Source organism: Nomascus leucogenys, chromosome 4 (assembly GCF_006542625.1).
Source record: "Nomascus leucogenys isolate Asia chromosome 4, Asia_NLE_v1, whole genome shotgun sequence".
NCBI lineage: Eukaryota > Metazoa > Chordata > Mammalia > Primates > Hylobatidae > Nomascus > Nomascus leucogenys.
The window spans coordinates 44,949,691-44,962,145 of record NC_044384.1 but is presented as its reverse complement, the minus strand read 5'-3'; the positions used below and the strand labels follow the sequence as shown (position 1 = coordinate 44,962,145).

General features: G+C 37.5%; 1 protein-coding gene across 27 annotated transcripts in view; it reads left to right on the top strand.

The window, feature by feature from the left end:
• The window catches only part of DTNA (dystrobrevin alpha), a 393,764-nt gene that overhangs the window by 344,904 nt on the left and 36,405 nt on the right, over positions 1–12,455 (top strand). For all 27 annotated transcript variants that reach the window (XM_030810583.1, XM_012506352.2, XM_030810579.1 and 24 more), the window contains 2 exons: positions 5,617–5,704; positions 9,308–9,405. In XM_030810583.1, the coding sequence (XP_030666443.1) occupies positions 5,617–5,704; positions 9,308–9,405 (186 nt within the window). The remainder of the gene's footprint in view (positions 1–5,616; positions 5,705–9,307; positions 9,406–12,455) is intronic.

Sequence of the window (12,455 nt, the reverse complement as noted above, 5' to 3'; positions counted from 1 at the left end):
ACTAAATGCACATGAACTTGCTTGTCTAGCTTCCAGTCTTAGATTAAAGACACCTCCCCCAGCAGGTCCTCTCTATTAGTCTCTATTATAGCATACTATTTTTATTTTCTTCTTATCAGCTGCAGTCATTGTTTGGTTGGTTGGCTGGTTAGCTGTTTGGCTGGTTAGCTCGTTGGTTGGTTGGTTGTCTGGCTGGTTAGTTGGTTGGTTGATGGCTGGTTGGTTGGCTTACTATTTACTGTATCTTCAGTGGGGCAGGGACCCCCTCCAACTTGTTCACCACCTTATCTCTGACATCTAGCACAGTGCCAGGCACATAGTAGGTGCTCAATAACCATCTCTTGATATTGTAGAATATCAATAGTGCTGATAGCTTAAAAATTCCATCTTATCCTAAACAAAATTGTTAGGAGTAGTCAGAAACTTTATTAGCAAAATTAGAATTTTTACTATTTAAAAAAATCACTATTATAGAGTAGCACTTAAATTGAACATTTAGTATAGGAGTATAAAATAGATGAAAAATTAAAGTATTAAGCTTTGTGTAGAGGTAGACATGGGCAAAGATAAGCACCAGCAATTCACTGGTGTGAACAGAGCAACTAATAGGGCATTCTAAAATTTTTTTTAAAAACTTAAAAGTGATAATTAGGCAAGAATTTTTTTTTTAATTTTAATGCCCCCTAGATTCTTCATCTTTGTATTAGTTTGCTAAGAATGCCAAAACAAAATGCCATAGACTTGATGGCTTGAACAACAGAAATTTATTTTCTCACTGTTCTGGAGGCTGGAAGTCCAAGACTAAGGTGCCAACAGGGTTGATTTCTCCTGTCCTTGACTTGCAGATGGACACCTTCCTGCTGTGTCCTCAAATAACCTTTTCTCTCTACCCTAGTGTCTCTTCCTCTCCTTAAAAGAACAGCAGTCCTATGAGATTAGGGCCCCACACTATGACCTCATTTAACTGTAATTAAAGGCCCTATCTCCAAATATAGCCACATTCTAAGGTACTGAGGGTATTCATATGCTTTAGCATATGAATCTTGGGGGAGACACAATTGAATCCATAACCCACTTCACCACTGAATCCACTGAACTGTATGCCTTTAATATTTTTAATGTGTAGGTAAAGATTTGACTGACTCTTTTTAGTACATTTTGCTGATTTTGAAAAATGTGAGTTTATTGCAATCTGTTGAAAGAAAAAAGAAATTATAATCTGTTGAAAGAAAAAAGAAGAGTTACCTACAATTACTGACAGTGTCTCTTTTATATGAGTTTTCATTTCCTGTTAACACGACTCCTTTTCTTTAGTAAAATTTTTAGGAACTTCAATTATAGAACTGGACCTCTGAGAAAGATATTTCCTTAGAATCCTGGAAATATAAATCTAAAGACTGTCACATCAGGAACAGTTGGAGTAGAAGGAAATGGAGGAGTCTGAGAGTTTTTAGAAGATAGAATGCATGACCTTGACTGTAACATAGGGGGTTGTTGAAGTCAAGGTCTCAATAAAGGAGTTTAAAGGTCTCCTTTAAGGAAGCCATTATTGTGGTAAATTCTTACTGTTATCCATGAAGATTGCCATTTTATGATTCCCTATCTTTTTTTGTTGTTGTTCCAAACCACTCACAAAGGGCCACTACACTAAGCTTTGAGAGTTAGTTTCTTTCCCCATTCTTCAGTACCATAAAACCACTTCTTGGTCCCCAATGTCACTTTGTTCCTTTCTACCGTGACTCTCTTGAGCTCGCTGACTCCTAAATGCCAAAAAAAAAAAAAAGTGCTCTATTCCCTTAGCATTTTGCTCTAAACCAACTACCAAAGATAGGAAATAATCTAATAAAGCAATCTTCCATTTAACTAATAATGCTTTCTCAGGCACTAATCCTCTTAATAGTAGTACATGAAACTTGATGGCCTTCTGAATTAATTTCTAGTGATAAAATTCCCATCACTATCCAGAGTAGTAGAAAAAACATGAAAAGAAAATATAGAAGCATTTGTATATGCTTTTGCTTTTGCATTTATATATGCTATATGCTTTGGATCACAGTATTTTCTGGTTGACTACCCTGACTTAGAAAGCAGAACAGGCCCAGAGAAAAATCAAAGGAATGTGAACCAACCCTGAGTTCCCAAAAATCTTTGCTAAATCACACTTTCATAAGCCCTAGCTCAGCTGGGGCCACTTGAGTTTCCTAGAATGCCATTTTGAAATCCCTGGCAATAGACACTGGCCATGCATTTCAGGTAGAACGTGGAGGGCTTTCAAAATCATGGATTTTCCTGCTCTGAAATGCAGTCAACACTGCAATCACTTGTTAATTCATCATAGTCTTGTAGCAAGATTACTGATTATAAAGTCCTGAAATGAATAGCTAGGGCTGGAGAAAGTGTTGGAATTGGTATTTATTTTAATGATTTAGGGATTATTGATCATTCATTTTCAACTATTTATAATTGAAGTCTTGAAATAGAGGAATTTATCAGAGGAATGCCTCCTTCACCCTTGTATAATTTGAACATACTGAAATGGCACATGTGGACCCATAAATTGTTCATGTGCACGAAGGGGTAATATATCACACAGGCCCTCATTCACTCAGTGTTGGGGGAGAAAAGGCATGGAAGTATGAGTTATTGCTTCCTATGCAGAATCCCATGTCTTCACGTCTTACATTTCCAGGAGGCTTTTTAAAAATACAACCTTCGTATTACTTACACTAGCTAGTCATTCATTTTAAAAGATACTTTTATCAGAAGTTTTTATCAAGGTTTTTAAAATTATTTATTTATCAAAATACAAATGTTTCTGACAAAGTCACTTTCAAGGTGTCAAAGAGATCATGTTCCTGGGCCTGGAGCAATGGGCATTGTTATCCGCACACACCATGTTGAATTAGATGTATAGTCCCTAATACATGAGCCAGAAATGATAAACATGTTAAAATCAAATTCAGTTGTCTCTTTGTGGGGTAGTTTGATGTCTAAAGAAAAGACAGTGTAACTTTCTCTTTTTCATTGAAGCTGTAATAAGGAATTTAGTTGTTATTTTTAACCATTGCAGAATGCAGACATTGTTTTATAAAGACAGACATCTGCTTTAAAGCATCAGTTTTCTAGAGCTAACTCTGCCTTTGCTATTAAAATTATTTTCTTACTCCAAATCTAAACTTGTGTACTGAATAAAATCTGTCCACTGGGATTGATACTATACATTATGTAAGCCCTATGTCCTACAATTTTCTGTCTTAAGGGAATGTTTGTAACATATCACACATGCTGTATGGGTATCTGTTAAATACTCACGAAAAACTGTCTCTTTTATATCGTTTATATTTAGGCTTCATTTCACATATTTGTGTTTTCCATTTTGTTTTCAAGATCTTCTAGATCCTTGATACTCGGTGTTGAACCAGTACACTGGACCAATATTATCGACATTTCTTGGAAGCTTGTTAGAAATGCATTTTCTCAGGTCCCACCCTCACAACCTCCCCTACCCTACCACCACAGAACCAGAAACTGCATTTTCACAAGATCCCTAGGTGATATGCTTACACTTTAAAATTTGAAAAGCACTGCTCTAGATAATTGTCAGATGGTAGATGATATTTTGAAGGAGATGAGGATTACTAATGGATATGAACATGTTACTTAAAAGGCAAAATAATAATAACATTATATTAACTAATATTTTTGAGCACCTCACGTGTTCCAGGCATCACACTCTTTTGATGCTTTTTGCATACATTATCTCATTTGAGCAAAAGGAAAGAGAAGCCTCTTTTTCTGGGGAGGGAGAAATCAGTTGTTAGGGAAATTCAGGAATGTTCTAGTTATTTATTATAGCTCAGAGAAAAGGGCTAAGTCTACAGTGGAAGTATTCACATTAAAACAGCTATAGCTTATATATGCAAGGGGTATAGGCTAGAGCAGAGATAATGTAGACAGGAATGTCTTATGAATGACCAGAAAAAAAAAAAAAAAACCTGTTATATAGTGAATTCAGCCAACCAGAGAAGAGCTATTTGAAAGTGACATAGCCAAAATGCTGGAAGAACATAATTACTTTCACTCATCTTCTCACTTCAGAACAAAGGTTAAAACACTATGTTTCATGTTTACTCTATTTGTAAATGTACATATAAATGATATAATAGTATGTTACTTTATATGGATCTAAGTGATTGCAATGAATAATTCCTACAACCTTAATATTGGCATAAGAGGGTGTCTTTACAATATGTATTTATGAGTTAATTTCTTTAAGGAAGAGCCGTAAGTATAAGAACTGATGCAGAAGAGTATGTTTATGAATGAGAGGAACTAGTTTCTGATCTTGATTCTGAACTCATACATACCACAGTAACCGATAAGCCAAACTGCAACCAACTAGTCTGTTAACAAGATTAGTGCTATTGGTATGTTTCATAGAATTATTTTTAATGACACTCAAAACTTAGTCTTGAATGGAGGATTTCACAGATGAAGTTTTCTGAAATATGGAAGAATTAATAATGCTTCTATTTGCATTAGTTTTTAGGGACTCAGATCATCCTTATTCTAGTATGAACAGTTGCTGTAAATTTATAGGAGGCACTAAAAAATTCCATTAATGTCATTGGGAGTCACTACTATAATTCTGTTTCTCTGAAAGTAAATATGAAAGGCAGGTTATAAGTAAGTAGTAATATTATCGATGAGACTTGTATTAGTTACCTTATGCTGCATAACAAATTATCCCAAAAGTTAGTAGCTTAAAACTACAAACATTTATCATCTCAGAATTTCTGTAGGTTGAGAATCCAGGTTTGGCTTAGCTAGGTCACTCTGGTTCAAGGGCTTCCATGAGGTCGCAATCAAGATGTCACTTCATGCTGTGATCTCATCTGAAGGCTCTACCAGTGGGGATCCATTCACATGGTAATTGGCTTGCTTGGGTTTCTCATCACCTAGGTCTTTCCATAAAGGCTGCTTTATGACCTGACAGCTATTTTCCCACCAAACAGACCAAGAGAGCTAAAGAGAAGGCAAGCAAGCCCAAGATGGAAGCCATGGTCTTTTTATAATCTCATCTTGGAAGGGACATTCCATTCCTTCTGCCATATGCTATTCATTAGAAGCAGATTAGTAAGTCCAGCCCATCCTAAAGGGGAGGAAATTATATGAGAATGTAATACCAGCAGGTAGGGATCACTGGACATTGACCACAATGATTTTTTTCTTTCTTCTTGCTTTCGTATTTTCTCACATGTCAATTTTGGACATGTGTTACTTGTGTAATAAGGAAAGAAAAAATGTTAAAGGCAATAAAAGTAAAAGAAATTCTTCTTACATCAAATGTATTGATCAGAATAGTCACCTCTCTGTGAGGCTTTCTTAGTAAGACAATTGAATTGACTGAAGACAGGATTTATTAGTGACCTTCCTGACTATATATTAGATCATGTTACGAATTCAAGTCTGAGATTGTTAATCTAACAGGGTTTTGTGTAGTTTGCAAATCTTTTGCACCGAAACATTGAAATAGTAAAAACTCCTTGTGATAATATGACTGCAGCAATCTTTCTCAGTTGCCTAACGGTCTCGTTCTTGCTTTGTTCTTAATAGCATGCTTGAGAGTTCAAACCGGCTTGATGAAGAACACAGGCTAATCGCCAGGTATGCGGCAAGGCTGGCAGCAGAGTCCTCTTCGTCTGTAAGTAGTTGGAGTAAAAGGATTCATCTGTTGGCATCTGGGATCCTTGAATTTTATATGTCATGTTTATTGTTATTATAGCTGGTGCTGATTACCAGGACAATTTGTGCTAATTTATTGTGCATGTGTTTGTTGCTATGTTTGTGGTGTCTTGGTGGTGAATTTACAGTTTAAAAATGGAAGACTTGAGGAACAAAACCATCCACAGTAGTGTGACCCTGGAGTCAAGCTGGAATCCTCGCATCCCCCTTCACTCAGTGTCAACCCCATATGAAGGCCCGAGGAAGGGGGCAAGGACTGGTTGTGATTCCTTTATTTAGAGCAGGTGTGGTTAGTGAAGACACTAAGTTTAAGGCAGAGTAGTTGCCAGTGACACTTAAAATATACCAGTAGAAATAATAGAGCTAATAGCTTTCTCCATTTGTGTCGTCTCTAAGACAAAAGGAACTGTCAGCTCAACATTGATTCAGAATTCATCTGTGCTGACTGAGGGTGAGTTGCAATTAGTGCATCACAAAGGACAAAGAGTGGCAGGGGAGCAAGTGAGGAAGCTGTTGCCTGCACCTCTCACATCAGATGTTGCAGTTATCAGAGCCCTTCATGCTGAGCATTTAACCTAATGATCCCAGATGGGAGCTGCATAATGACCGACTGCATTAGCCCTGGCACTTGCTCTCTGTGACATCCGTGACTAAAACACTGTTAGAAACTACCATGAGCAAGATGGAAGGGATCCAGGACAGGCTAAAAGTATACTATGTGCCCTCAAAATCAGACGTGGTGAAACAGAGATGTAATTGTAGTATATGGAATTTTAAGGGCCCTAAGTGAGGAGCAAACATGTTAAAGAAAATTAAAATATAAAATCAGCTGAGAATACGGGAGAATTAGATTTTAGGACAAGCAACCCCTCCAGGAGTCACTTGAAAGTAAAGGCAAAACAAGGTTTCTGGAACAGCCTCTTTTCCAAGTTCTCTTGCCTTTATCCATGCATATACTTCTATAAACAGAGGCTATGATATACCAAGATATGGGATTAGCAATGTGTGTCCCAGCTCTCCATGACCTCATGCAAAGCACTGCTTCTTTGAGTGCAGTCTCCTCAACTGTACATAGGTGTAAATATGTTTATTATATATGTCAGTGCTGCCTGTTATTAGCATCCACTGAGATAGTAAAATGTATGAAAGTACTGCATAAACCAGCAATTACAAAATGGCAGCCTGCAGACCAAATATATCCCCCAGAAATGTTTTGTTGAGCCCCACAGTGTTTTCAATTCTTTATTAGATGTCAGGACTTACAAATCAGATGGTTTTCCTTGAAAGTCTGGATTTTCATCTTATCTTAAAAGACTAACCAGATCAGATGCATGTTCCTTCTGACAGCAGGCAGCTGGAGTGGAGGCATTCCTCTGCTGCTTCGGACAGGGCAAGTGTATGGCACTTTGCCACAACCCCTACCCTGGCCCACCTCTCTCACTTGGGTTACTTCCCTGCCCCTTTCAGCATTTGAGTTAGTGATCCCTGGCAGACTGCTAAATCTCTATGCACATGTTATTATTTATATGTGTACTAACTTCTCCAGTCTTGTTCCATTTCTTTCTGGAGAACATTAGTAACTTGTGTTCCTTGCCTACTTACACTATATATAACCTTTGTGGATCCATCATAGGAAAGATACCATCCAAGCATTAATTCTAGTTCCTTTGTAAATCTCTTCATAACCACATATTAAAAATAGTATGGTTAGCTGAATAAATCATGATTAGTAAGATGACACTTGGTTAGAAAGGAGATAGAAAGGTCATTTACTTGGGTCAGTGTTTTCCTTATAATTCCTGATCAATTAATATACATAGCAAAGCAATGACTGAAATTCACAACTGGCTCAGATAAGTTTCTACCGTTTATCAATACATAAAGTATATGCCAGAAAAGGAAACTTATGTAATGAAATCAGAAGAAAATCTTGAATCACAAATCAAAGTTGCCATATGCCAGAATTGGCTATCGAAAGTCATTTAGAATCTAAAATGTAGGACCTCAAAATTTCTTGTTAGCTACACAAGTCATTCTTTGCTGAAAAGAGGTGTGAATTAAAATGCATAGACAGCTTTATAAAAGCAAAACCTTTACAAAATTTAATCTTTCCTACAGTTAGTTTTATGGACATTAAAAAGCAGGACAAGATTCTCTGCATCTGGCTTAGGCAACAGTTGCCATTTATAAAAGTTTTGCATTCTTCAGTAGACAGATGAGTTGTGATTTTTAAAAATTTGTTTTTAAAACAATAACAATTGGTGTGGAGGAATTTCTAAAATGTACTGTAAGGCAAAGAAAGCAAGACACAGACAAGTGTACAGAATCTGACTCCATTTTTGTAAAACAACACCAAATAAATCCTTGACTAAATATACATAAACATACACAGATTATATATATATATATATAGTATATGATTAATGATATCTATGTTTATATGAGAATGGAGAAAGCTATGACTGCATGTATACCAGTTGTTAAAGCTGATTGCATTACTGAAAATGATGAGCTGGAGTGGTGTGAAAGTAGAAGCAGCAAATCAAAGAATATACATGAATATGTGAATTCATCAATCTAAAATTACATGTGTGAATAAAGAAACAAAAGTTTGTTGATTAGAAGAATCAGAAAAGTAAGTCTTATTAACTATGACTTATATTTTTATTTATTTTATATATTTTATATATTTTTATTTATTTATTTTTATTTATATATATTATTTTTATTTTTATATATTGTTTTTATTAATTTTTTATATTTATTTATATATATAATTATTAACTATGACTTATATTTTTATTTATTTATTTATTTTTGTGAGATGGAGTCTCACTCTGTCACCCAGGCTGGAATGCAGTGGCGTGACCTCAGCTCACTGCAACCTCCACCTCGGGCTCAAGCGATTCTCCTGCCTCAGTCCCACTAGTAGCTGGGATTACAGGTGTGTGCCACCAGGCCCAACTAATTTTTGAATTTTTAGTAGAGATGGGGTTTTTAATTTTGAATTTTTAGTAGAGATGGGGTTTCCCCATGTTGGCCAGACTGGTCTCGAACTCCTGACCACAAGTGATCTGCCCACCTCAGCCTCCCAAAGTGCTGGGATTACAGGCGTGAGCCACCATGCCTGGCCTAAAACTATATTTTTAATTGTACATTACAGTAATTGAACAGTAACTCTAGAGAAAGCACCCTCTCAACAGTGCAACATCTTTTAAAGCCACCTATAATGAAAGAATAGGTACAATGAGGACAGTGTGGCAAAAATAAAATCACTTCCCAAAGATTTTCAGTCAGAAAGCTGAAAAATCACTTTTCCTACCTTTTGTATATTTGCCTGCCAGAGAATTCTGTTCTGCTTTCCACCTCACAGATGTGCTCTGGATCCACAGAAAACTTGGTCCATAGGAGAGGAATGGCAATTGAATTTTATGTATTTGCTTTCTTTGTTTTGATAGAAATAGTTGCCTCCTCTTTGCCTGCATATCTCATGACTCCTGCCTTCCAAAATACATAGGTTCACATTCTCAATATGAAATCTTATAAACTACATATTTTACAGCAGCCAACTCAGCAGAGAAGCGCTCCTGACATCTCTTTCACCATCGATGCAAATAAGCAGCAAAGGCAGCTGATTGCTGAGCTAGAAAACAAGAACAGGTGAGACTTCGTAGACGTGCTGGCTTGTTTGATCAATGTGCGCATTCCTTAATAACCTATGGTTGTGCTTTAAAGTTTCAGGGCTTTACACCCTGTATGCCTACTCAAGGGAAGACATCTACACTCAGTGATGCTCATTTCCAAAAAGCTGGTCTTTAGATCTTTAGAACTTCAGAAGCTTCATGAGAAAATGGCGTGTGCATGTGTGTGTATACTTCTGAGATGTCAATGCAATTAATGTTGCCCCTCTAAACAGTCTCACTTCCCTTTTTCTGAGATACTTAATTTTGTTCAAGAGCTTCTAGTACAGGAGAACCCTCCTGGGTACTAGGTAGAAGGTGTCTCTACCACCCAGAAACAGGTAGGAGGCTCACCAGAGAGGCCCCCTGGAAGGACCCTGAGCTAAAGAGGCATCTGGAGAGACACCACCATCACCCAGTTACTCTCCAAACATTCAAAGGTCTCCACCTGCAGCCCATCAGCAGGTTCTTCCTCTATTCAACACAGATTGACTCACAGTCCACCTCCACAGCATAGACCCCAAAAATTGTCCAGCTCATCTCTACCACCTCCCAGTTCAGCCTGTCCTTTTTAAAAACATCAATCTTATGTTATTCCAGGTTTAAACCCTCTAATGTGTTCCCATCACACCTCAGTTAAATCCTACTCCTCTTACCATGACCTGCAAGGTCCTACCTGACCTGATTCCCTCCTGCCATTCCAGCCTCAGCTCACCTTGCTCAGCACACTCCCACCTCCCATGTGTTCCTCCTACAGCCTTTGAACTAGTCATTCCCTCAGCCTAGAAAGCTCTTCCTCCGGGTCTCTGTGTGGATGGTTCCTTCTCATCACTGAGGTCTCAGCTCAGATATCACCTCCTAAAAGACCACCTGTCTGATCCTACCTAATCGCCCCTAGCCCAGAAACTAGTCTCAATTACATCCCCCTGTGTGTGTGTTGGGAGCGGGGGGGTTGTCACTTATCACTATCTGAAATAACCGTATGTGTTTGTTTGGTTTATTGTCTGTCTTCCCTGACTGAAACGGAAGTTCTTTGAGAACAGGGGCCATGGCTAAATGGTCCCTGGAGCCCAGAACCAGGCCTGGCAATTGCAGAAGCTCAGTAGATATACATTGAGTGAGAAAACGGTGAATAGCTGAGTTAAATCTCAAACTTGGTGCTGAGGAAACCCAACATGGAACAACTTGTACTAGGTCGGTGCAAACGTAATTGCAGTTTTTGCCATTATTTTTAATGACTTTTAATGGCAAAAAACGCAATTACGTTTGCACCAACCTAACACATTCTAGTAATATATTTCTTGAAATAGCACCAAAACATTTCCACACTTAACCCCATTCTTAAACGCTGATGTGACATTTGAGGTCAAACTTGTGGAGTAAAGGAGGAGGTTGTGATAATTATTTCATGCCTGTAAAATTTGACCTGAGAATTTGGGGATAAATGATCAAAGTATTCTTTAAACTTCTCAAGAAAGAATAAAAAGGAAGGTGCAAACTCTGGTTGGCACATTTTCATATTTTTTTCTAGTAAGGAAAGCTTTTGGCTTAGTTGTCTTGAGACCTGGCTGTCATCATTAGGAAACCACAAATTAGGATAGAAATGGCTTCATAAATGTGACATAGTGACTCCATCGCCTTTGAAACTATTGCTCTACTCTGACCCCCAGGGAGATGTGCTCACCTCAGAGCTGGAATAAAAAAATTTAAAAATAAAATTTAAAAAAGTTTGTCACGTGATCCCTCTTAATGTAGCAAATAATAGGAGGAAAGAATTAAGAAGGGAAAGAGCAGACACTTAGTGAAGAATTATTAAAAAAGTAGCCATACAAATTGGAATTTGTTCAGGATACTCACAAGTCTGTAAAATTACCTATTCCATTTTATATATCATTTATTATATCTACTACGTGCTAGTAATTGTGCCAAGTCAGAAAAAAGCATTGAGAGTGGGAGCCAAGTTTTCAAATGAGCAAAGGCACTTAAAAAAGGTAGGAGAAACAACCCAAAAAAAGGAAAAGGGTAGTTGGGGGATGCAAGGAAAAGTGGGGACAGACAGGCATTGGAGAAAGTGTATGAGCCGAGCTAGCAGGCGGAGGGCTCAAAGCAAACAATGTAAAAGAACCACTGGACTTTGTGGTTCGTGGAATGCTTGTGTGAGTATTGATGACACTGATGACAATGGGGAGTAGGAGAATGGAGGGGCCGTCCTCAAATGTACTGATACTTTACATCAATTCGGGCACTGGAAAGATCATGGCAAGAAAAAGAAGCAAAATAAGCCAGTTTTAAATGATTGACAATTAGACTTAATCCAAAGTTTCTGCTTTTTTGGAACAAAATATTACAGTTGATAACCTCAGCAAATGTTAGAATTGGAATGTAAAGCAGTTTTGTTTTATTTTGGGTTTTATTTTTTTCAGTCCACAGTAAACCAGTAATATATGACGGGAAAGGTTTATTTGAAATGACTCAGAATTAACAGATGTCAGTAAGTCAGTGAGTGTCCCGTAATAAAGGCAACAGAAAGAACTAAAGAAGAAAGGAGGAAAGGAGTGATAAAAACAATCATTTTATCTGCTGTTGGAAGACTATGCCAGCTTGAGGCCTTAAGGAACTACGCCAGAGTTGAGGCCATTTTCTGAAGAAGGACCTAACTTTCTATGTAGTCCATTCATTCGGAGTTTCTACCAGACATCATTCCATGATCCCTTCTCCATCCCTTAGTCCCTTTTCTCTAAGACATATTATGATTGCTAATGAGCATGGAACCATCCAATGGGGAAGGGACCACAGCTGGGATTAATAACATATGCTCACAGGTTCCAGGTAGCAGCAGTAAGAAACCTGGGTCTTTGTTTTGAGGGGTTGAAGCAAGAATAAGGACAACTTTAAAATATATTTAAAGTCATGTGTACAAATACGGTTTCATTTCATCCTCAGAACAACTATTTAAGGTAGGCAGGGTGACTATTATCACCCCATTCTACAAATAAAAATTTAAATGTGAGGTGTTATTTCTACTCTTTT